General features: G+C 35.1%; 1 protein-coding gene and 1 long non-coding RNA gene across 2 annotated transcripts in view; one reads left to right on the top strand and one right to left on the bottom strand.

The window, feature by feature from the left end:
* The window catches only part of LOC307191796, a 98,270-nt gene extending 86,217 nt beyond the window's left edge, over nt 1-12,053 (top strand). The window contains exon 3 of the long non-coding RNA XR_013829836.1: nt 11,974-12,053. This is a non-coding gene — a long non-coding RNA (uncharacterized lncRNA). The remainder of the gene's footprint in view (nt 1-11,973) is intronic.
* HGF (hepatocyte growth factor) overlaps nt 1-25,788 on the bottom strand; it is an 80,455-nt gene that overhangs the window by 27,358 nt on the left and 27,309 nt on the right. The window contains exons 6-9 of the mRNA XM_079931981.1: nt 19,869-19,989; nt 18,355-18,473; nt 3,692-3,866; nt 68-195 (exon numbers count right to left, since the gene is read on the bottom strand). Coding sequence (XP_079788107.1) covers nt 68-195; nt 3,692-3,866; nt 18,355-18,473; nt 19,869-19,989 — 543 coding nt within the window. The remainder of the gene's footprint in view (nt 1-67; nt 196-3,691; nt 3,867-18,354; nt 18,474-19,868; nt 19,990-25,788) is intronic.

The following is a 25,788-nucleotide window of genomic DNA, read 5'->3' on the forward strand; positions in this document are numbered from 1 at the left end:
TGTGTACACCATTTAGCCATTTCCATTGAATTTAATCATGCCCACACTGCAAAATGTCAGCTATTACCTTGTCCACTTGACACATCACATTTTGGAATTTGGGAGCAGTAGCCAACTCGGATGTTTGGATCAGTGGTAAAACACCACGGTGACTCAGCCCCATCTGGATTTCGGCAATAGTTTTCTCTTAGGTCCCTATTGAGAATAAACATGTTAATGTAAATTGCCAGGGTTTCTTACATTGGTGAAGTCAGTGTTATTACATTTCTAGAATCCTAGAATGTATGCATTCTATAAATAGAGCCCTACGTTTTAGATTTAGGATAGTTATAACAGTTTAGAATTCAGTATACACAACTGACACTGCCCACATTACTGAAATAAAATGCTGTCAGATGTCAGAATTCTTTTTCTTCCACAGACCTGGAGTTTCACACAAACACTACTGCTTCGTGAAAGAGAGAAATAGTACCACTTCATTCTTCTCACTCATTTTCAAGACGTGGACTCCCAACTGTTACAATTTTTAAAAACTGGTCTGTTATTACTTTTTCATGGACTGTATATAACGTAGAAACACATTCTCTTTACAGAAGAAAGGCTATTATAATTAGTAGTCTTTAATTTCTCTTGTTTAAAAATGAAGTTCCACCTATTCAAACATTTGCCACAAAACACATGACAGATATTTCTTCTTTAAATTCTGTATTTCTTTGATTTATTTAATTCACTACATAGATTTCTTTTAATTCCAACGTAGTTCTTTCTTGATTTAGAGATTACAACATGCAATTTTATATTTCTGTAAAATTAAATCCTAATTACAATATAGATAACCTAACTATAGAAAAAGTTGTCAATGTAATACATGTACTTCCTTTATTTTACCAATGATATAGTTAGACATTTAGAGTTCACAATAAGAAAAAAGTCTAAACTAATATTATCTGTATATAAAAGGATTTTACCTTAATGCAAGGTTCACGTTAAATAAAATGTGAAATTTATGATTTGCTCTCCTGATAATGCTCTCTAATTTGGAGAAAGCATGTACTTTCTTTTCGTAAATCCCTGCTAATAATTTAACAAAATTAATATTCAGTCTATTGGAAGGTACATTATTTATTTCATTTAGGCCCAATTAAAAATACTACACTTTTATTACTATCCAAATTGACCATTAGAAACTGAAAAGTTTTTAAAGAAGAAGCTTGAGTTTGATTATAAAATCAACAGGTAATAGTTTATCTAGCCAAAATAGGTCCTGACACAACTGTTATTTAAGGTTGTAAGAACAGTGAATGCCAATAGCTAAGGCCATTGTATAGCAAATATTCTTATTTATAACCTATATTCAAGCCTTTACCCTTCTTATAAAATTATTAACTGGAATGATGAAGAAAATCTTTTCTTTCTTCTGACCAATTTATACTCATGTTTAAAAAAACTGTCAGTACAAAATACGTGCATTGAATTTTACATAAAGTGTACGCAAATTTGCAATTTTAGATGAATAATTGGTTAAATTATTTCAAGTTGTTAATTTAAGGTAAGATAATTAAACAGAGATCTGAGGCTATCAAAAATCTTAGTTTAGGCCTGCGTTTATAATCTATATCGAGAAGCACCTCATTAATCTAGATTAAGCAAGAATGAGAGTCAAGGTTTGCTCAAATATTTTTTCTAAGTTCTTTCCCTTCACTTGAAGAGAGAAGTGTTTATAATTATTAAAGCGAATTAATGATTATATGATTCATGTACATTCACCACAGGCAGTATTGTTCAGTTATAGTGTTTTTGTTTTGTTTTGTTTTGTTTTGATTGGAGTAAAATTGCTTTACAATGTTGTGTTAGTTTCTGCTGTATAATGAAGTGAATTATCTATATGTATACCTGTATCCGCTCCCCCTTGGACCTCCCTCCCTCCCTCCCTGCCCCCCACATCTCGTTCATCACAGAGCACCGAGCTGAGCTCCCTGTGCTATACAGCAGATTCCCACTAACTATCTATTTGACACATGATAGTGTATTTATGTCAAACCTAATCTCCCAATTTGTCCCACCCTCCCCTTCCCACCCTGTGTCCACATGTCCGTTCTCTACGTCTACGTCTACATCTCTATTCCTGCCCTACAAATAGTGTTTTAAGGATCGTCATTTGTAAAGAGTCTCAGTTTTGGGGCATATCGTGTTTAGTACAACCAGAGATACCCAACCAGTATTCCATTCTCTGCTAGCCCACAAACAGTAAAGGCATCAATACTCTGAGTAAAATGTTGAGTCAGATTTTATCAGTTTTATAACACAGCTCACTTTTTGGTTGTTTTGACATTTATGTTTGGTTACCTTGACCAAATAACCAATTAAGAAAGAATGGCTTAAATTCCAATAACATGTAAGCTAAACTTTTGATCATTTTTAATTGTGAAATGTGTGGATTCAATTTCTATAATTATTATCTTTTTTCTTACAGATGAGGTTCATTTGGGTACTTACACATACACAATCTCTAACTTGAGTATTACCAGTCATTAGAAGTTGACAAAAAGTGTGCATGGCACTGACAGTCTCCTTTGTCTCCCTTAACTATTCATTTCTCATTTTCTTTTCTCTCTCTACTTTTATGTTTATTTCTGAGGTATGAAACACATGGGTCAAAAATAGAGAGTGAATTGGTGTGAAGAAAATGAAGGAAATAAACCCCAGAGTGGCAACTCTAAATTTGTTATTATAAAATAATTTTAAAAACATAACAGATGAATATTTACTGTCTAAGCAAAGAACTCTGAATTGGCTTTTAAAATCTAAAAATAAAATAAAAAGCATAGACTATATCCCCTCTCCAGTGGATGGGCCAACTAATGTTCACAGTTCTCCATCTTGAAATGTTAAGCTCTCTTATTAAAAGCCAGTTACATAAAGGCAATATATGTTATTTATAGGTGCTATTTCAGCAAAGCCACTATGAATGACACGTGTGTTATAAATTTTAAAAGCAATCATTTTATGTTCCTAATAACAAGGTGGGCAATTTAAAAACACATGGCATTGTGGCTGTCTGTCTAACAAAAGTCAAGTGGTGAAGAAAAGCAGCTATGGAGAAGAACATAACAGCTATGTAATTGATATTCAAGGGCAGTTTCTTCCGCTTGGTTCATCTAAACAGCTGTTGTATTTCCCCACTTTTTAAAGAAAATTTAGAAACAATAAAAATCACTCATTCAAAATTTTAAAAATAATTTTTTTCAAGGCTGAAAACTCATCAGTTTACAATGTTGGTTGAAATCAAGGTGTGCCTTGTAATCTCCCCTAAAGTTAATATGAAAATTTAAGAAGGCACTAGTTTGAAACTTGCCTGGTTATCATTACCACTAATAGGTTTATTAAATAGACCTGCAAGAGCAAAGCTGTGATCAGAAACCTAGGAATGTGTTTCCCAAAGCATGGATGGTACATCAACCATCTGATTCAGAATCACCAAGAGTGCTTGTTAAAATGTATTATTTCAAGTCCAAATTTCAGACCTGAGCAATCAAAGTCTCTGGGGGGATGTATCTGCCTTTTCATTGCTGAATTTTCCCTAGGCACACTAAAGTTTAAGGATCACTCACACAGAAATTAGTAAAAAGCAACCACTCTGCCTCATTTCCCCCAGGGCCTACTGAAATTTATATTTCTCTAATTTACTCACTTGCACTTGAAATTTTCAGGAGTTATGTCATGCTGGTGAGGATACTGGGAATCCCAACGCTGACAGGGAATTCCATTCCAAATGGTATTGATGATACCCCGGTAACCTTCTCCTTGACCTTGAATGCATTCAGTTGTTTCCATAGGGACATCCGTGTCATTCATAGTACTGTGAGCTATTGGTAAAAAGAAATATAAATTTAAATAAAATATTTCAATCTGTCATCTACCTCTTAGTGTTCACTTGCATTTTATTAGCAGGGTTTTCTGTCACATAATTTTTATAATAATTGAATGGAATAAAAAATTCAATTTATCACTACTGTCTCACTCAAACGAAAGGAGGAATTAACATGGTGGACTCAACCATAGAATTTCTCTACTTATAAAAAGAACATTCTGGCTTGACTTTATCTAGACCTTTTTTAAAAAGCATCATTTAATAATATTTAAATTTCCTGGATCTATCTACTCATTATTAACAATAGGTGTAAAATCTCTCTATTTATTAATGCTTAAGTATTGCGTATATGTTTTTTAAAAATCACTTTTCTTACTTTTGAAATTGGAAAACATCTACAAATAATATAGTGACCAAGTGGGGAAAGTTTAGCACTGTGCCGTAAGTTTGACCATTAAAAAAAGTACGAAAAAGAAAATTAATGCTAGTCTAGAGAACAGAGTTATTTTTTAAAAATCAGTTTGTCACTATTACTATCTCCATTCCAGTTCTTTTCATTCAAACACTAAATTAGTTTATTCTTGAAAAATTCTTTAAAGGCATTTTACTTCCGTATGTCACTATAACTTATACATGCCAAATATACAGTATTTCTGAAATTACTATACAATTACTCCTAAAATTAGTTTATTTAAATAGTTAAAAAGTTGGTAATGGTATTAACCGTGGTTTTCCTCTAAAATAATAAATATATTCTAAGCTGATATGTTACATTTTTCTTCTTAATCAACTTGTTGGCATTTAAGAAATATTACTTGCTTCTGGGCAGATTTATTTGATGCCTTTTTCCTAGTCCAACTGCAGTGCTTTACCATACTTCATGAAGATCCTGAAAATCTCATTAAGAAAATTTTTAAAGTACAAAATTAAATTTACCACAACTTGAACTCTTGTCTTTTGTCTTAAGGTTTACTCACTTGCATAAAATATAACTCAAAACATTCTGGAGCAACTAAAATTCATATACCTTCTCAAAACATTCATGAAAATGTTTGTTTCCATGTAAACTCCCCAATTACCTTTATAACCTAAATGGTTATTCAAGGTGCCTCTGCATAAAACTCAAGTTGACAGCCTCTAGGATAGTTTAAGAAGTGAATAAATAAATGTCTTTGATTCACCCATTCTGGAATTCGGTGCATCATTTCTCCAAAGGAGAGGTTAGAATTAGACATGCCTTCAGAGGCTAGGGATGTCTATAATAGTGTTCCATATTTAATGGTGTAAATTCTTTTAAAGTGGCTCTTTAACTTTATTTTAAATTTCTTTCTTTCTTACAAATAATTACTACCTTATGTGGCTGAATGCTTTATTTCATTGAGTCCCATGCAAACTAAGTAGAGCCTAAGTTTGGAGTTATTCTGTGAAGTTTTGTGGGAAAAAAAGGAGGATTAATTAATGACCATCCCAATCACTAGAATGTTTTATGTACAGATTTCCAAAAATTGCCCTTTTAATAACTCTTCTTTTTAAAAACAAATCTCTTCTTCAGCTCATTTTAAAATGTGTTTTTATTTCTTATGTATCTACTTTAGGGAATAGAAATGCAGCTCAGAAATATCCTAAATTAAAAGGAAATTCAAATGGACATGAGAAAATGTCCAGAGATTGACCTATAGAATGGTTATTGAGAGTTGATGGCTTAGAGAATTTATATGTATTGATATTTGTAATATATATTGATTTAGGAAGAACAAAAATTTTGGACTGAGAGAAATGACTTCTATAGAAGAAGTTGGTGCTGTTTAACCAAGTTCATTACGATTTTAATATTACCTGAAGTTCTTTGATGAAATAGAAAATAAGATGGATTTCATAGGTTCTGAGGGTTAGAACTATATTTCATTAAAACAAATGCTACTAAGCTATTTTTCTGATGATTTGAGTTGATTGTTACATGATTTGAGGAAAATGAGTATGTGTGGGAAGTCTTTAAAGGGTGACAACTGTAAAACAGGAAGAAGTTCAAGCTTGTACTGACATATATCATTCTAATTGTAAAACTATAATGTGAAAGAAGACAAAACGAATGTCCCCAGGAATCTATCAATTCATTAGCTTAACATTTTAAGAAGAAAAGTTTTGATTCCCCCACTTCTTGGGTACAAGCTCCTGGGCAGCAAATTTGTGACCTCAGTTAGGACTCAGAATACTGACAATGGGAGGAAGGTCAGAGTTAGGGCAGCCAGAGCAAAAGCACTTCCACTAATCACAGATTTCATTGCCTGACTTGGGTACTACAGCTCTCTTACTTTCTTAGTTATTTGTGTGTGTTTTGTTTTATTCGTGTATTACTGATCCATTCTTCTCAGTACTGTTTTAGCACTGTGAACTTGTAACCAAAGGATCCAGTCTTGATGAGTCAACCAGGGCCACCTTTGGCTAGATATGGGCCTATCACATTTCACTAAGTATCTAGTTCAAGGCTAAGCCCATCAGAGATTAACACACTGAGCTCCTTGGACTCTAGTATGATTTTCCAGACATCAACCTAAACAATGAAAAAAGAGGAATGATACAATTTAAAAGCTAGTAGAAGATTAAAATTTTTCTAATTTAAGGGTAAAGTTTTCAAATTTTAGGAGTCCCTGTGAAAAGAAATATCTATATTACAAAAACCTTAGGTCAGAGAAAAGAGTACCTATATAAGAATACTGAGGAAAATATTTCACTGCTGATTGATACACTAAAATTTCAGTGTCAAGTTCAGAGATCTGAATTGTTGTACTAACTTTGCACCTCAACTGCAGAGGTTCCCAGCAAGATTTAATTAAAGAATCTTTCACTTTAAAAGTGAAATCCTCATTTGAACAATTATGTCAAAGATTTTTTTCTAAACTTTCATTATTATATTTTAAAACTTATGATATAAACTTATTTTAAGGGGGTCACTAAATATTCACTAAAAGACAATGTAAGTTAAAATGGTTAGATTGAAAACCAAAATTTTGGATTTGGATTAAATAATTTGGATTATTTAACAGATTCTAATTTGGAGGTGGAAACTAGAACCTTTTGAAATTACAAAAATTACAGAATACAAAGAATTACTGCACATTAATAAAATACAATATTGTACAGAATAAATACAAATTTTCATTAGGCCTTGCTATAAACTGAATGTTTGTGTCTTCCTCAAATTCATATGTTGAAATCCTAATCCCCATGTTATGGTATTAGGAGTTGGACCCTTTGGTAAATGTTTAGGTTGTAAGGACAAAGCCTTCATAAATGGGATTAGTACCCTTATAAAAGAGACCCTGCAGAGCTTCCTTGCTCCTTCTACCATATGAGGACACAGGGCAAAGTGTGAACCATCTGTGAACCAGGAATCAGGCTCTCTCCAGACACCAAACCTGCTGTCACCTTGATCTTGGACTTCTCAGCCTCCAGATCTATGTGAAATACATTTCTGTTGTTTAGAATCCACCCTGTCTTTGGTATCCTGTTATAGCAGCCTGAGCTGACTAAGTCAGGCCCTATCAAGATGTAAAGAATCTAAATAATATTATTATTTTTGTCTCATTTTAATAAGCATCTGTAACTTTGAAATATATAACTAAAACAACTTGACAATGTTACTTATTGTTGTGTTTTAATTCAGTGGAAATATTTATTTTGATTTTAACTACAAACTAGCAGTATTCACATAGTATTTTTCTTTATTTAAAAAGTACCCTCTGAAGTTAGTGCATCTGTATTTATCCCATTTCACATTCAGCTGCTAAAAGTAACCCCATAAACAAAAGCTACATAATTCTGGTGGTAATGTATAGAATAAATAATATAGGCAAAAAAAGATATATTAGTACAACAAGGTAACTACAGTTTTCATCAATTAGTAAGAGTTATTTTGCGACTTCATGCAGCTGTTTAATAAATATTATCTGATGGGGACCATGATGAATGATTTGTCCATAGACCATTTAACTTTGATATAAATGTCTGATCTTTGTTGCCTGCTTGAATACTTATGATTCGAACAAAAGGAATTATTCCTGAACCGCAATAAAACAGACTCCTTCAGCTGTCCCACTATATAAACATCAAAATTTGGTGCCAAAACAAAACAAATGTTTCATGCCAATTGATTGGGAAAGGGCTATTAAATGTTGGGAAAGCTATTCCTTTGGACTTAATACTTAAACATGAGACCTGAAAAAGGGAAGGCTCTGAAGAGTCTCCAGCGGCCTAGAGAAGAGTTAAAGAAACACAGAAACATCCCCAATATCAGCTGAAGATTATCAAGTTTAGCCAAAGCAACATGTTTTTAAAATACTGCATCCCCGCATCCACAAATGTTTTTGCAAGTATGTCTACCAAGCTCACAGTGAAAATACCAGGAACTCTTCTGAGAGTTCCTCACAAAACATTTTGCCAGGGGTGTCAGTGGTGGTCACCCTTTGGAAGCAGATGCAAAGATATTTATATGATCCTCAGTGGCCTGTGAGTGAAGGAATGTTTTTCTTTCATGACTGACATGAAGTTTTCTATTTGGAAATGCTTTAAAGAAAACAACATTTGCTCTTGAAATTTTTCACTGTCCTGTTAGAACATGATCAAATATAATGGTTACCTCTTGGAACACTAATTTCACTTTGCTGGTGTGGACCTGCTATGATCTGATTGCTCTACTATTTGGTAGAGAACTTTAAGGTTTGAATACATTTGTTGAGAGAATGAACATTAACTGTTATGTAATTGTTGGGAAGACCCTCTTGCCCCCCAACAGAAAGAGATCAACACAACAAGACAACATAGAATAAATCGAACCTTTTTCTCTATGAAAGACTAGGCAAATCCTTGCGGAGAGGCCACAAGGCCCTGACAGAGGTCCGTGAATGGCAACTGGAGAATGTGAGTGCAAATGTATATTACAGAAAACCACACCTAGGGATCCATAAGCTTTACATGGACAATAAGTAAATCCTTATGTTTACTGTCCCCTTAACCCTCCAAAAAACCTGGATTTCTTAGTGGTGACAAGCTATTGCTATTCTTTTGCCTGTAGTTAAGAACAAGTTGCTTCTTAGGCCATTGGACAAATACCTGATTATTCTTGGAATAATTCAACCCAACCCACTTCTTATTCCCAGCTCCTGAAGAGCAACTGAAATACAGGATTTACTTTATGATGGTCCCTGGATATTTAGAACAGTGTGTAAAGCTACTCTCCCATCAACAGACTTGTGCTCTTTGGGCCACAGAGGGCAGGATCAGGCTCAATGTAAATTTAAAGAGCTTCTTGTTTTAAAATTGACGTGGGAAAATAGTATAAAGACCTCCAAAGCACAAACCTCAAATTGCTTGCACGTTTTCTTTCCATGTGGACCTGGGAGTCCTGTCTGAAACTTTTCTCTGGACTTTATCCAAGACGTTTCTGGTATAAAATACTCAAAAGACAAGACTTTCATGAAAGGTCTTCAATCCTATACTCTTACTCCTTAGAAGATGACTTGGAAAAGACCTCCAATACAAGATCTTTCCCTTGAGAAAGGATATTGATAGCATTGTTTTTTCCTGACACAGAATACAATAAGAGGATTATATTTCTATGAATCTCTGTTCTGGCCTTGGATGAATTAATAAAATTTAGAGAAATAATCAGCTTTCTTTAAGAAAGAAAATAATTTGCTAAAATTATTTTCCCAACACACAAAGACACTGAAGTTTAAAACGTTACATATTCCTTTAAAATGATGCCAGCGTACACTAGTTACTAGGAGGAAGGATTATTTTTATGTAGTACCAATGGCAACATATCTTCTTAAGCTACTGTAACAAAATAAGACTGGGTGACTTAAACAACAGTAATATATTTTCTCATAATTCTGGGAGCTGTAAAGTCCAAGATTAAGGTGGCAGCCAATGGTTCCTGGTGAGAGTTCTCTTCCTGGCTTGTAGATGTAGGTATAGACATACCTTTCTGCTATGTCCTCATATGGTATGGAGAGAGAGATCACTCTCATCCTCTACTTATAAGACTACAAATCCCATTGGATTAGGATCCCGCCATTGTACTTCATTATCCTTTATTATCTACTAAAAGCCCTATCTCCAAATGCATTCAGGGCTTAGAATTCAATATATGAATTGTGGGTGCTGGGGAGCACAATTCAGTCCACAATGATAATTTTGATAGAAATCTTAACTATCAAAGATCTGCCTCGGCCACACTTCTGCAGTGGAGAGTTGTTCAACAGGTAATAAAGTTTCAGTTATGCAAGATGAATAAGTTTTAGAGATCTACTATGTATAGTAGATCTACTATACTATGTTGTACATAGTACCTATAGTTAGCAATACTGTGTTGTATACTAAACAGTTGTTAAGAGAGTTGTATTCTTACCACACACACACAAAGGCAAGAGGGGGCAGGAGGAAATGTTTGCAGGTGATGAATATGGTTATAATCTTTGATTGTGGAGATGGATTCATGGGTGTATGCATATGTTCAAACCTATCAAACTGTGTACATTAAATATGTGATGTTTTGACATATCAATTATACCTCAGTAAAGCTCTTAAAAATATAAAATGGCTGTGGACACTTACATATCTAGAAGTTTAAAAAATAAGAAGGAAAAGAAAGAGGAAGTGAAAAATAAGGTAAAATATGACAAGATTTGTTTATTTTGTTGAATGAAAAGCCATCAAGACATCAAGCAATGAAGGAACAAGACTAGCTCATGGAAGCATGAAAACTGACAATGAGTTGAGGTGATGGGAAGAAGGTATGAAGCAAATCTTCCTGGTTGGCAATGTTTGGGAAAAGCCAAGTTTTCATATGAAAATCAAGAAGCATAGAAGAAATTCCAGGAGACACTAAAAGAAAATGAAAACTACCACTGAGCAGGAAGGTAACCGTGGTTCATTCAACAAAGACTTATTGAACTCCTGTCACGTGCAAGGCAATGTGGTAACTCTGTGGAATACAAAAACGACCTGGTCCTTACTCTTTTGGAGCTTACAAATTTTGATAGAGACAGCTATTAACCAAATAACTTCAGAAATAAATGTAAAAACCAAATTCTGAGAAGTACATGGAAGGAGAGGTTTATGTTGCTATAAATATACAATAAGGAATTTGACCGAGTCAAGGGAAGTCAAATGAAGAAATGATAACTGACTTGAAATTTGAACAATGGGTAGCTGTCAACTAGGTGAGGAAGGAAGAGGAAATTTTTCAGGGGAGAGGAGATGGCAGGGGTGAAGGAACTATAATGAGAATATGGAAAATATGAGGTACAGGGAGAAAACTATTCTGGCTGGAACAGAGAGCATGGAGAGAAATGTATATGAGGCTAAAGATAGGGGTGGAGGAGTAAAGGATGGTTTTGTTTTGTCTGTGTCCTAAGATCAAAGAAAATGATTAAAGAGTTTTAAACTGTTGTGTATGTGTGTGGTATGCTAGGCATAGGGAATGATATATTCAGATTTTTTTTTAAATGTCATCCTGTTTGCAGTGTGGAGAAGGGATTGGAGGGGAAAGCTGGTGAACGTGGATATAGCTCCACTCAGAAGGCCACCCAAATATTCAAGATGAAAATAATGCTGTCTTGGATAAAGGAGACAGTGATGAAGTGAAATGGAGATTTGACAGATACATAGAAAATAAAATTGACAGGACCTAATGATGGATCAAATGTGAGGAGTGAAGGAAAGAGCATGTTTAGGATTGTTCTAGGCTTTTGGGTTTTAAACTGTGTAAATGGTGGTACCAAACATGCAAAAGAGAGCTTAAAAAAAGCAGATTAGACCATCCTATAGGATAAATGAAGAAAATCAGAGAAATAGATAATAAATGATAAAAGTCTCCAACCAGGCAAGTTGCTGGTGGTAAAAGGTGGGGAACAATTGGAACAGCCAACAGGTATATCCTAGCAGGTGTACTTTAATGGGACATCAGCCTTACACGTATGACATGTAGCAAGAAAGTTGTTCTCAGAGGGATACCTGGGGTTCCAGAGATCTTTTCAGGGATCTAGGAGGTCAAAACTGTTTTCATAACAATGCTAAGATGTCACTTGTCCTTTTTACAGTGGAATTTCCAGTTGCACTTGATGTATGATATCCCAAAAGACTGAATGCAGAAGCAAATATGAGACACTCAGCTATCGACTTCTAATTAAGGTAACATTAAAGAAATTTACAAAAAATCTAAAGCAACGTCATTGTCCTCCCTATTTTTCTGAAAAAAATAGTTATTTTTCTTTTAAAATGTTATATTTATTAATATCCAATGAGCTTATTATTTTTAATGAATTAAATGTTTTTTAATTTATGGTTTAATTTCCAATACAGTAGATATTGATTCATGTAACCCATGCAGACAATTTGGGGTTCTCAATAATGTGTAAAGATATCTTCAGTCCAACTGATTTAAATACTCAATGGGATATCTAAGGGACATCAACCACAAGATAAGGGACATTAACCACAAGTTAGCTTTTCAGTTGCCAAAGAGCTACTAAAGTTCACTTCAGAAAAGCACGATTAGTCCCAACAAATATTATTTCTCTCTGAAAAGCAGTGAACTAATGTATAGAACAAACTCCTATTCAGAATATGAAATTATTATTATAGGGGAAAACCATAAAAATATCAGTACTTCATTTAAGCACTGCATGGGACTTCCAATCTTGCTATATGTTTGCAGTGTCTTAAAATTTCATATTCTTGGAAGTCTGTTAAAAGTTACACAGCCAGAATATGTGTGGGCTGCTGCCATTTAGGTAGACATCACCTTCTGAAGAACATGGTGTGAAGGAGGACTGAGAAGGCCTGTCCCAGAATACCCTGCTACACACTTGTCAGGGGATGAGCAATGTTCATCCTTCACTTTCAGTGTTATACTAATTGTAAGATTGAAAGTTGGAAGCAAAGTGACAAGAATAAATTTGTAGTTCATTCAGCTTTTTAACAAATAAAAGGAATTGAGAGCAGTATTCAATTCTGGATCTGGTGTAAACAGCCCAGTGTCAAGGCAGTGTCAGCTTTTACTTTACTAGTTCATGCTAAAATTCTGAAATTTTAATTTCATCATAGATCTTGGTCTGTTTTGTTCACTTCTAGGAAAGTTCCCAGCAACTAGAAAAGCATGTGATGTATAAGAGCTATTCAACAAATATTTATTTAATGAATTCTATAGAAAAGGGGCAAAAACTCATTATGCTCTCTCTATGCTTCCTGGGATTGCTACTATGTCCAAGGCTTCTGCTATCACATTCACTTATGACTCTGCATGACCTTCAGGGAAGACTGAACTTAGATGTACTTTGAGCACAAACATGAAGCACCTGCATCTCAATATAAGCAGAACCAAACTTATTATCTTTCTCCTCAAATTTATACCTCTCTTAAATATGTATCATCTACCCAATAACTTAGGAAGAATATTAGACTTTACCTTTTCCCTCTCATTTCCCACATTATCCAATTCATCATTATATATGGGACATTCTAACTCTTTAATATTGCTCACATCCTCCTCCACATTGTTTTGTCCCTGCTTACTGCCTTAGTTCACATTCTCTTTCTTACTTGCCTGTTAAAATGAACTCTTATCAGATGCACCGGCCTCCATGCTAATTACCCAGAATACATAGTAATTCTTCTGGACCAGTAGTCTTCAAATGTTGTTGGTTTCTTTAATTTGTTTTTGTTTTTGCTCCTGTTACTAAAATAATTTTGAAAAAATATTTATATTCCCTCTCTTGTTTTTAAAGTTGACATCTACATTTTTTGTGCTAAGTTTAAATAGCTGCAAAAGATGTGGTTTCTAGCATGTTTTAACTATCGATAGTTTTAAATTGAAAATTTTTATATCACTCTTCTAAATGGATTTAATGGACTCTAAATACCACAGTGATTTGATACCTATACCTTTTTCTGGATAAAATGTACATTATCAAGTTCTTTTTCTCCTTGAATCATTTTTCCATTCCACTTTACCCACAGAATGTTATTTTAGTGTAATGTATTTTATTTTATGTTGGAGAATCTTTTATTCCTCACCTATCATACTTTCCTGAAAGATTTTTATATACTTAAATTTTTAAAAAATTTCTTGTGACCACAAAATTCTAAGAGATAAATGTACACTGTACTAAACACACACACAGCCACAAACACACAATTATACATATATATGTATACATGTTATGGATAGAGTTATACAATTATTAGCAGAACATAAATGATAAACAGCATTAATATATAGTATTTTCAAAGGTCTCTTTGTTTAGTGTCCCCAGGACAGTGCACCACATTAATATTCAGGAAGGATTAGCAGTTTGGCTTTTTTCAATAAAGTAGCAAAGGGCAGTTGTCAATGGGCAGGGAGGAAGTTGAACTTGACTGACTCCTTGGGAACACATGCATCTCAAGCAGAAGACTTTGGAAAAGAATTCATATAGAAAACTAGGAGCTGGAATTTCAGCCCTTTAACCTATCCATGCCCATAAACCCCTAGGACAGTCTTTGTGTTCCCCGGGGTTTCATCGATACCGATTTGGAAGCTACTGTTCTAGATGACAAATCAGATAAGACCACTCTCCCTGCTTAATTTTTCGGTGTTTCTCATGGCAACTGGATGGGCTACTCTTGGATCTTACTTCATCTTCCTCACGTCAATCTTATTTTTCTTATCTTCTTCCATTTCTCTGTCTTTACCCCATCCCTACCCATATCAACCTAATTACCATGTCTTGAATATTGCCGTTCTGCTTCACCCATCATGTCTTTGCACACCTTTCTCACTGGCCTACCTAATCACATTTTGTACAATTGAAATAAGGATTATTGACAGTAGATGGAAAGCACCTTTCTGTAGATGTTAAATAAATGGTAGCAATTATAACCTTCTTATACAGTTATTATATAATTTTAAAAAAGAGTTTTAAAATTCTCCTTTAGCTTTAGAGGAGACAAGTGACACAATCATAAACTCTATTCTTTTCTTCAAACATATTGAAAACTCAGAATGAATTCAAGCAATTGGGACTGAGAGAAAACCAGAAAGCTCACCGAAGAATCAAATGATACAAATAAAAAGTGACAATCAATATTCTCTTACAACTAGTGCATGTAAATATGTGTGTGGTATACAGAATTCTAATACACCCCTAAGATTCCTATCCACTGATGTAAACTCTGTAATCCCCTCCCCTTGTGTGCGGGTAGAACTTGTGAATATAATGGGAGAGCCACTCCTGTAATTAGTTTATGTTGTACCACAAAAGTGAAGAGACTTTGTAGACGTAGTTAAAGTTCCCAGTCAGTTGACCTGAAATTAATTAAAGGAAGACTTCCTTGGGTGGGCCTGACCTAATCAGGTGAGCTCTTTAAAAGCAGGTGCAGAGCCTTCTGCATTGAATCACAGTGTGGAGGCAAAAACTGACCAGTTATTTTTCAATCATTTTCCCAAATAAAGATATACTATTTTCCCAGGAAAACAAAACACTGTTATTTTTACCTTTCACAACTCTGTGTTAAGGGGAAAGAAATTATATGGAAGTTCTAAAGGATATGATTTCTGAACAAGTCCTTTTGACATTCATTCCCAGTGCAGAATCTTGGGTAAAGTTGGCTTATAAAATTTTAATACCTTTGAAAAATATTCTTAATAAATAAATGGAAGAGGGTGCAGAGGTCAGAGGTTGAAAGTAACAGAAAGCTATCCTGTTGGCCTTGAAGAATTAAACTGCCATATTGTGGATAGGGTCATGTGGTAGGAAACATCAGGCAGTATCCAGGAGTTGAGGATCTCAGCACTACAACCACAAGAAACTGAATTAGAATATTGGAATGGGACACCAAGTCTTAGATGAGACAATAGGTCTGGTGGGCACCAGGACTGTGGCCTTGTAAGATCCTAAGCAGAGGACACACCTGACTCATGCCTTGACTCCTGACCCACAGAAACCATGAGATAAGAAATATGTGTTATTTTAAGCTACCAAGTTTTTGATAATTTGTTATGCAGCAATCGAAAATTAATACACAATTGAAACCATCACCAAATTCCTTAGTTTTGCACTGTAGCCTTTACTATATGTATAAGCCAAAATATCTGGAAGACATTCTCTCTTATGCTTTCCAAAATTCCTGAATGTCACTTTATTTCATTAATTTTAATAAAAATATAGTCTCTCTATATAAATTAGAAACTAAAATCTGTCCTGTAATAAAACATTTTTAAAATATTCCCAAAGCTGAAAATATTTTTATCTTAACTACAATTGACCCTTTAACAGCATGGGTTTGAACTGCATGGGCCCACTTATACGCTGTTTTTTTTCTATAGTAAATGCTATAGTACTACATGATCCCAAGGTTGGATGAACTCACGGATACAGAGGAACCCAGGAGGTTCAGCACCCCCTAATCATCATGTTGTATATACTATATACTGTATATAGGTTGTATATATTAATACTATATAGGTTGTATGTACTATATAGGTTGTATATACTATATACTGTATATAGGTTTGGGTCACAAATTCTGCCACCATTTTCTCAGAATTAGCATCCTATAAACATCACCCTCTGTTTAAAAAAGCCATCAGAATTGTTGCACGTTAGTTGTATAAATAGCTAAATGTGGACAGAAAAGAAAAAGAAATTTATCTAATAGTTAGAAGTGTCATATTCATTCTATTTTTTTCCTCTCCCAATGTCTTTTAAAAATAGCCAGTCTTATGCATGCCAGTTGAAAGGTGAACGTGCCAGTGAATATGCATGTGAGTGTGTGTATGTGTGCGTGTGTGTGTGTCTGTTTATACTGGTCTTATTCCAGAGATGATTTTTGAGTGCCTAAAACACACACAAAAAGAAAAATGGAGGGGAAACTATTGGTTTATTGTACCTAGCTGGTCTAGAATTATGGACACATTAACAAGATTTAAAAACTCATTGAGTTGAACTAACCAATCTATACAGAGAAACACTGTCACAAGAGTCATCCCTTATTTTAAAGAACCAAACGGATGGTTCAATTTCCTTGGAACACTGTGTTCACATTGAGAGCCTTCCAGATTCTGCAGTTATTTCACATATGCCAGACACATCTCCTTTCTGTGGGCCTTATTTGAGTCGTCCAAAACATTTCCTTTTATTAGCAGGTCTAAGTGGAGAGATATTTACCTTGGCAGTATCATAGTGTAGATAATACTGAATAAGTCTGTTCAAAGAAAGAGCCTCATCATGCCAATCTAGGGAAATATGCAAATCCCTATCCATAGCCTCATAGTTGTACATTTATCATTCTGGGTGCTGGTACCTGATTGTATGTCTTTACATTTTTCTCTCTAGATATACATATCTTTATATTAGCCAGCCAATTTATAACATGATTCCACCTTACTAAATTTATGCAATTCTGATTTGAAAGCATTTTAGGATCCAGTTGAAAACATAAGACTGTACACATAGAAATAAAAGCATGTTTATGTCTAATTATTATCCAGTATTATTTCAGAGAAGAATAAAAGTGTGTGAGTTAACTGTGGAGGAGAGGACCAAGATTTAAAGGGATATCACAAAGCAAGTAAGAAAAGAAGCTTTTATCATAAACTCAGGAAAGTTGGGTAAAGGCCAGTATGTAGAAGGATAGTAGGACTGCTAAAAAACAGGTTGAGGGCTTCCCTGGTGGCGCAGTGGTTGAGAGTCCACCTGCCGATGCAGGGGACACAGGTTCGTGCCCCGGTCCGGGGAGATCCCACATGCCGCAGAGCGGCTGGGCCCGTGAGCCATGGCCGCTGAGCCTGCGCGTCCGGAGCCTGTGCTCCGCAATGGGAGAGGCCACAGCAGTGAGAGGCCCACGTACCTCAAAAAAAAAAAAAAACAGGTTGAAAGAGAATACAGGCTGTTATAAGGACAGCCAGAGAGGTGAGGATCAGCTACTAGAGATTAAAGATGTCTGTGAGAAGCTTCTGTTAGACTTAGTTTTCTACATTGCAGCCTCTGTCATTCACCAGAAGATGTGCATAGTCAGTTGACAGCTCATGTTATGTCTGGGAGGATAGGTAGGGAAAGGATACAGGATTGGAAGGTAAGAATCCGAAGTCCTAGCTCTTATGGCCCTAATGACATTATGATACTGCACATAATCCCTGATCATTTTCCTCCCTCTGTAGATTTTTTTTCCCTTTTTCTTGGTAACATGAGAATGTTTGTCTTTACCATAAGTATAAATGTTTTGTGTGTACGTGTGCACTTGTGTGTGTATCTCTTTCAAAATAATGGCTCTCTGAAAATGGAAAAGATTGGGTAGGATTATGTAACACATTCTAAAAATGTTAAAACCTATACACGTTAAAGTATCAAGTAAAATAGTTGTTAACCTGTCTCACTAATAATCGCCTGCTTAGATCCAGTCTGTGAGAGGAAAAGGAAGCAATAAATTTGACCCTAACTTACCGCACATTTTAATTGCACAGTACTCCCAGGGGGTGTCAAGGTCAAGAGTATAGCACCATGGCCTCGGCTTGCCATCAGGATTGCGGCAATAATTATCATCAAAGCCCTTGTCGGGATATCTGCAAACCACACCAAGAAAAGTGTCATGTAAATCTGCCTGGAACACCACCCAGCTCTCAGCTCACAAAATAACTTTTGACTTAGCTCGGATACTGTTAGCTGAGGAAAGAAGAGATTTTCTATGTTTTGCCTTACAAGGACTGCTAATCATTAACTGCTGAATCTATTACTGTGCATATTCTACTAAGGCTAGAGTACCATCCCCTTTGCTAATAAGTTAGGTCCACTTGGTACCGGTCCACTGGTTGAGGTCCCAAACTGAATCCCCTTCTTACAAAGCCCAATTAAGGACAGATTACATAAACATGACCTCGTGTAGAATGCTCATTAAGAAAACAGGTCCTCTTCTAGGGCAGACTTAAAGTTCAAACTGAAAGTTAGGTTTCAATAGCTATGTTACTAATGATAGCTCAATTTTAGAGCTAGAGTCTTCCTAGGTCATGCCCTCACCTCCAGCAGAGCTAGAGACACACTCCATCACACCACTTTCTCTATACCCACCTCCCTTTAAATTAACAGGGTCCTGAATTGGTGAGTTGTTTTTAATTGCTACCATATTCCTTCTGCTCTCACTTAAAAGACAAGAGATGCACTAAAAAACAAAGCAGTTTTAATTTCATCTAGAAGAGCAAGACAAAAAGAGAAAGAAGAAAGAAAAAACACCTTTCAGCAATTTCAGAAGAAAGGTGGGGATAGACCTTCTTCTGTAGTTATTTGTATTTTTATTCTTTATAATAAAAAGAAGGAAAAATTTTTTTCAACTAAAATGTTGCCTGTGAAATGAATGGGCGAAAATACACATAATTTTTAAACCATTTAAACTCAAAACCTACTCCTTAGGAGAAAAGTAGACTTGGTTGCCTGACTTTTCCAGATGGGCAACTTCAAAATCCACCACAAGAAAGCAGCCAAAGAATTGTTTGCTCCACCTTTCATTCCCTCTCTATGGGCATGACCTGCATCACGGTGTCACACATTGACCCCACTTTACCTAAGTCACGGAAGGTGTGGCATTAGAAGGAGATTCACATTCACTTTTATTTAACAGTAATGCCGCCCTCCCCAGCTTGGGCCTGTCAAAGTGCTTATTATTGAATGAGCTTTTCTCTTTTTGCTGCTGTGGAAGGGAAAGAGGAAGCTTCTATTACTGTTTTCCTTCTCCAGCCACTGATGCTTCTGTGTTCAGGACCATCCTGATTTCAGGGACTCTTAACCTAGTCAGCCAAGCCCAGTTGGAGGTGAAGCCAGCACTCTCATATACCTCATCATAAATCCCTGTGCCCCAAGACTATCAGGAAAACATTATATCAAGAGAATTTCCATGGTAACTTGCCATGGGGCAAATAACAGTTTGTAAATAGAATCACTGGACGCAGGATTTGGTGGTATTTTACCTTTCTGGCAAGAATTTATGCCGATGTGGCGTCTGATGATCCCAGCGCTGACAAATCTTGCCTGATTCTGTATGATCCATGGGACCTCGATAACTTTCCCCATTGCAGGTCATGCATTCAACTAATAAAATTAAAGCATGGCATGTTAATTGCTTCTGACAGCAAAATCAAGAACACCACTGTTCCATTTAAAGAACAGTAAATCACCTATTTAGCAAGGATATTTTTAGAAAAACTTATATACCCTTTTAACTTTAAATTAGGGCTTAATATCCATTAATAGTGGTATAAAATACTCCCTACTGAACTTTTCATACAGTTTAAATGGGAATTTTGTAGTTAGTGTCATACAGATTTACCATAGGGCCAAGATGCTGCCTTTCTAATTTTTTCATAACTGTCCAAAAGGTACCTAGAAACTGAAAATTCTTGGGGATTTTTCCTTTGTTGTTCTAAAATGCCAGGGCTCTCAATATCTATACTGTCAACACGATAGTGCTCTTCTCTCAACTTACCCTGCAACACATACACAGAAAATACACAATTTAAAATGAGTACACATCATACTTCTACAGTTAACGCCAAGATCAGGACCAGACAGATCTGAGAATGTGAATATTTTACAGGATGAAATCACGGTTCCTTTCTATCAGTGAGTATCCACATCGAATAACTGAGCAGATTTGCATACTTATCTAGCTTAGGATAGAACATGACCTGCTATTGAACTTCTTGTACTCACTGTTTTTAAAATGTGTAAGTTGATCTAATTATGCTGGATATTGCTGATGACTCTGTGAAGTTAATTAATAGTTCTCTTCTGGCTGGCCTCTTATACCACACTGAAAACTCTGAATCACATCAACTAGCTGAAAATAAGGCTTCTCAAATGGACAGGTTGATTTGTAGCACGGCAGGCATCCTGTGGAATAAATCATTGCTTGGCTTTCCTACAGATCCGGCAAACTTCCCCAAACACATCATTTGTATCTTGTGATTACTGATTGTCTAACATTAGCTGAAGTGGGAAAAGATATCAGTGTTTAGTTTTATCCACCGGGATCTAGCCTAATGAGTATTTGTAGAAGTTCGGGATATATTATTAGAATCGTCACTTTTGAACTTTGATTTTTATAACCTAATAGGCCGTTAATAACTAAATCCCTAAAACATGAAACCATTTGGCCTGATCCATCTGCTTCTTTTCGTGCAGGTTGATCTATGAACTCAGACAAGGGACCAATTCAGCTTCCTCTCATTTGATACTGAGATCCCCCAGACAACAGTCAGTAAGCTCCTGAAATATAAATGACAGGGATCCAAAAGCATACCGATAAAGGTGCTCTGGTTGGCCAAGGTCAATCCCACATAGGTTATGTAGTATCACATTTCAGCTTTCCGTCTGAATGGGGGTACAAACTTAGTTCCCATTTTAAAAAGAATGCAAGGTTTGATATGTTCACAGAAAACGATACAACATTGATCATTGTTGTTTGCTCCTTTGTATTGAATGAAAGAGTAGAATAGAATCCTGTGATCACAAATAAGGGGATAAAATATCCATGCGTACAATTTCTAATCTTGTATAGTACTCGGGAATCAAAATACACCTATTTTGTCTCAGTCAGAAAATGCAGTTTATAAGAGTATATCCTTTTCTAATTAGAGTGAATAAAAGTATTTTCTGGGAAACTGTGTTGGGGCATTATTTAAAAACACTTCTCCTGAAACTTTAGAATTTTTAATTTTCTTAAGGAAACATAGCTACACAAATGAAACAGGTGATTCTGTAAGGTGACTGCTTTCCAGCATGAGCGGTAGATCAGTGCTTCTCCAAACTTTAATGTGCATAAAAGTTACTTTGAGATCTTGTTAAATAAAGGGCAAGTTCTGATTCAGTGAGTCAGGACTGGGGCATTAATAACAAGCTCCCAGAGGATGATGGTGATGCTGGTCCTTGGACCTCACATTGAGTAGCAAGTTTGTAGATAATTTATTCAATTCTGAAAGTTCTTAGTGTTTGGCTTTTAGGAGAGAATGGATTTTACTTAGACCTTGAAGGATGGATAAGATGTGGATAAACTACAAAGGGGCAAAATAACATAAATGGTACAGAAACATAAATTAGTATGCTGTTTATAGTGAAGTGAAGAGAGAGTTATGAATGCAGGTGCAGAACTAATGAGATTGAAAAATAATAAAAGTTAACCCAAAGAATGTTAGGTTTTCGAAGGCAATGAAAGTTGCTGTTGGGGTGGGAATTAAGTGAATCCTGTGATAGGACTGAGATGCTAAGTATATTATAGTTACATATTCTTTGATTATTCAGTAATTTTAACATACAAGAAATCATTTGACCCTTGCAGTGAGGAAAACAAGGCTCACAAAAGTTTTAAGGGACTTACCTAAAACAGAAAATGCCAGATCTGTGCCTGGAACATAGGTCCTCTGACCCACAGTCCAGCGCTCTTTCCATTCTCCCTAATTGCCTCTTTGTTCTACATATTTTAACTTGTTTCCTACACATGCTTACTGGTCATACTTTAAGATAGGCTGAAAGCAAAACTTTTAGAAAGTCAGTCTCCCTGCCTTTGCTCAGTATTGTCCTCATTACCCTCTTCGCTCCTGTTTATAGCAGTAGGTTGCCCGCCTGTTGGATTCTCACCTATTGGGGGCTAGGAGAAACGAGACTGGCCATCTTATTCAAGGATGAAAAATTTGTGGTTTCTCCATTGCATCAAACCATCAATTTAGTCATAAAAATTACTTTGAGAAAGGCAAATTTTGAACTCATATTTACTTCTCAAACTTCAAGAATTCTAAGACTCTTTTAAGTTTTCCCAGCTCAAAGTCAAGCCGTATAGGTGGAAACCAAGTCCACCTACCTACCAAGGACTCAGGTGAAAGCATTATCTATATAGGAGTGCAAGAGGGTGAGGACTGCACCTCCTGCTGTATTTCCTTTTGCCTCTCTCTATTGTTGCCAGTGTATTATTTAACCATTCCAGCAAGTTCTTCCCTTAAAAAAAAACAAACAAAAGCAAAATACTGTCCCAGTTCACAAAAGCTCAAACTAAATAAATGTTTATATTCATAAGTAAATGAATACCTTTTTCTAATTATAGTTCTGCTCTAATTGTTAATAGAAAACCCCCAAAACTACACATTAATTGTAATATAACTAGGATTAATTTAACACCTTTCTCATATACTAACTAAACTCAAAAATTACTGTGTTCCATTTTTATCAATCATAAAACCACAAGTGATCTGGGTTTACAGACTATAACAGCTATTTTGAAAATATCTCTCAGAAATCCACTCTAGTGATTACTTCAGCAAAGCTGAATGTTTAAAATATGAATAGTCTCACAAATCCACATTTATAAATAATAGTTTTATTTATTTAAATCTTTGTTTTTAAAAGTCTTTTGCCACACAGAGTATGGAATTACACATTTAAAGTTATGGCAGTATTATTTGGTATTTTAAGTGTAAGGTATTTAAAAATAATGATTATGGCTTAATAAAATGCATTTACTTGAATATTTATCATTTAAAAAATCTGTTTCAGTGATTAGTGATTGCTTTCTTTTAAATCCCAAGCAAATGTTAAAGCAAGAAGTCAAATTTTATATACCTCTGTTTTCCATAATCTTTGAATTAAACATTAATGGTAATATTTTCTTACATAATTATGTAAGGTTCTAAATGTGATAAACGAGTATTCATTTTGGAATGCTTTATATATTTCAAAGGTTTAAATTAAAAGAAAATAATTTTAATCTTTAAATACCAGATATATTTTTATGAACCAAAATTGCAGACAAATTTCAGGTGATTATTTAGCAAATATTTTAATATAGTTAAAAAATTTTCAAAAAATATATACTGTTCTACTTGTCCTTTTCCAAAGAACAGTCCAAAGTTGACCACATACTTTTCTTAATTTTAAAATATACAAAATGATGTGATCATTAATATTTCATCCATAATAATATAACCTTTGGAACTTGACATTTACAATATCCATAGATTAAAATGTCTCACCCATCACACTATTTAAGCATTGTGGATTTTGAGGCTTTTTCCTCATATATGTATTTTAATAGAAATTTACATCATATCAACATTATTTTGTATATTTTGTATTACCCATTTTATAAATAGCTATTTTTCTTCATTAATGTATTGACAATGCTTCTTCTTATTTTAGATCCTCTTCATTAAAATCCTGCTAAAACATTGTTTATGTTAGCATGAATTTAAATATGACAGCTCAATTCACAGTCCCTGAAATATGTTTAGCCTATAGGACAGGTGTTGGTTTACTTCTCTCACAGGAGGGTTATTCTACTCTTTCAGACTTCTAGTTGTTTCCAGAAAAAGCATATCTGCAACCTTTAATGCCACCGTGACCAATAGCATCATGTGCCATTCATACTAATGATCAATGCCCTTTTCTAAGGGAGGTGCGATGACCTCAAATCATTAAAAAATATTAGGGATGTATACTCTTATGAGCTAAGGAATACCAGAAATTTTTCCAAGCATTTATTTTTTATCACATTTATTCTACATTGCCTGTCATTTTAGATATATGCCAATATAGTTTGATGAAGGTTCTTCTTTTAAATCAGGGGTTGAAAAATCACATTCCCACAGACTAGGCAGGCAAGGTAAATGCTAAACTGTTTAAAGTTTGACCAGTTTACCTTCCCTTGTAAACACTGTCCCAGATCAAACAAAACCAATAAAGAAAACTCCTTGCCAATAACTTTCAACCTCAGAAAACTGTGATAGCGGAGAGTTCCCTAAAAGTAGGGTTTTCTTCCATGTGTAAATTTAAGACAAACATTACAGACTTATTCATACAAAACAGACATTCATAACGTTATCACAGATCAGTTTATTATTTTTAAAAGAAAAGAAAAACAATGAAGAAGTTATAGTGAACAGAATATGATATGGAATGGAAAGTAAGAATTTACAAACAGATGGAACTGGCTCTAGCACATGAATTCAAGAATGTTAAATTAACTAACAACAGAAAACAAATTCACCTTCTCTGTGACAGTTAGCTAACAATGGCCTTTTTATGTGATAAATATCAACCTAATACTTAATGAATATTATGGAAGAAATAGTTCAAAAAATATCTGGTTAATAACAAACAGGTAAAATACCTTACTATAAAAATTGGACAGCATTCCAGCCGTAATCCCCACCCCAGGTACTTCAAAATGCTACTAAATTTTGATCAGAATTCAATCCATGTTTCATTTTGATTTTCAGTATTTTAGTTTCTGACAGAACTAAAAAGCCAGCTATTCAGTAGCCAGATAACCAAGGAAAATGAAACCATATACAATGCTGAAATGGTTACTCTTCCTTCTTGCCCGTCATTCAGTTTCCACTGTAAAAGTAAGGACAGTGCCCTTTCATGCTGTGAGAGGAGGTGAAGACACAGACATGGGTTTAGAGTGCCTGCCTTCCATACAGCCTGTGATCTACTGTTTTGATCTCTTCAGATACCATTCTGAATGGTATTCAGTTCCAGACTATGTATCAAATTTGGTTCACCAAAACACACACGGGGCACTCGGACTTTCAGTGACCCCCTTCCTTTATTCTCTTCTGGGTCCATATACCCTTGCCACACCACTTCAAAATAGCTTTGACAAAACTTCTGCAGAAGTGGGTTCTGGATGAGTAGAATTAGCGTTACTCATAAAGGGCTAAGTGTCATTCTGCTCCTTTCAGGTGATGTATGGGAGCAGATTTTGAGCTATTATGAGCTCAAAACAGCAGATGAGGAAGCCCAAACTTTTACTCTCCCCGAAGAGATACCTCAGGCTCTTTTGAAATTCAAACTGATAACTTGCTCCATTATTTTGCATTAATCTGATGATAATCAGTT

The sequence above is a fragment of the Stenella coeruleoalba genome, assembly GCF_951394435.1.
Source record: "Stenella coeruleoalba genome assembly, chromosome: 9".
In the NCBI taxonomy this organism is placed as follows: domain Eukaryota; kingdom Metazoa; phylum Chordata; class Mammalia; order Artiodactyla; family Delphinidae; genus Stenella; species Stenella coeruleoalba.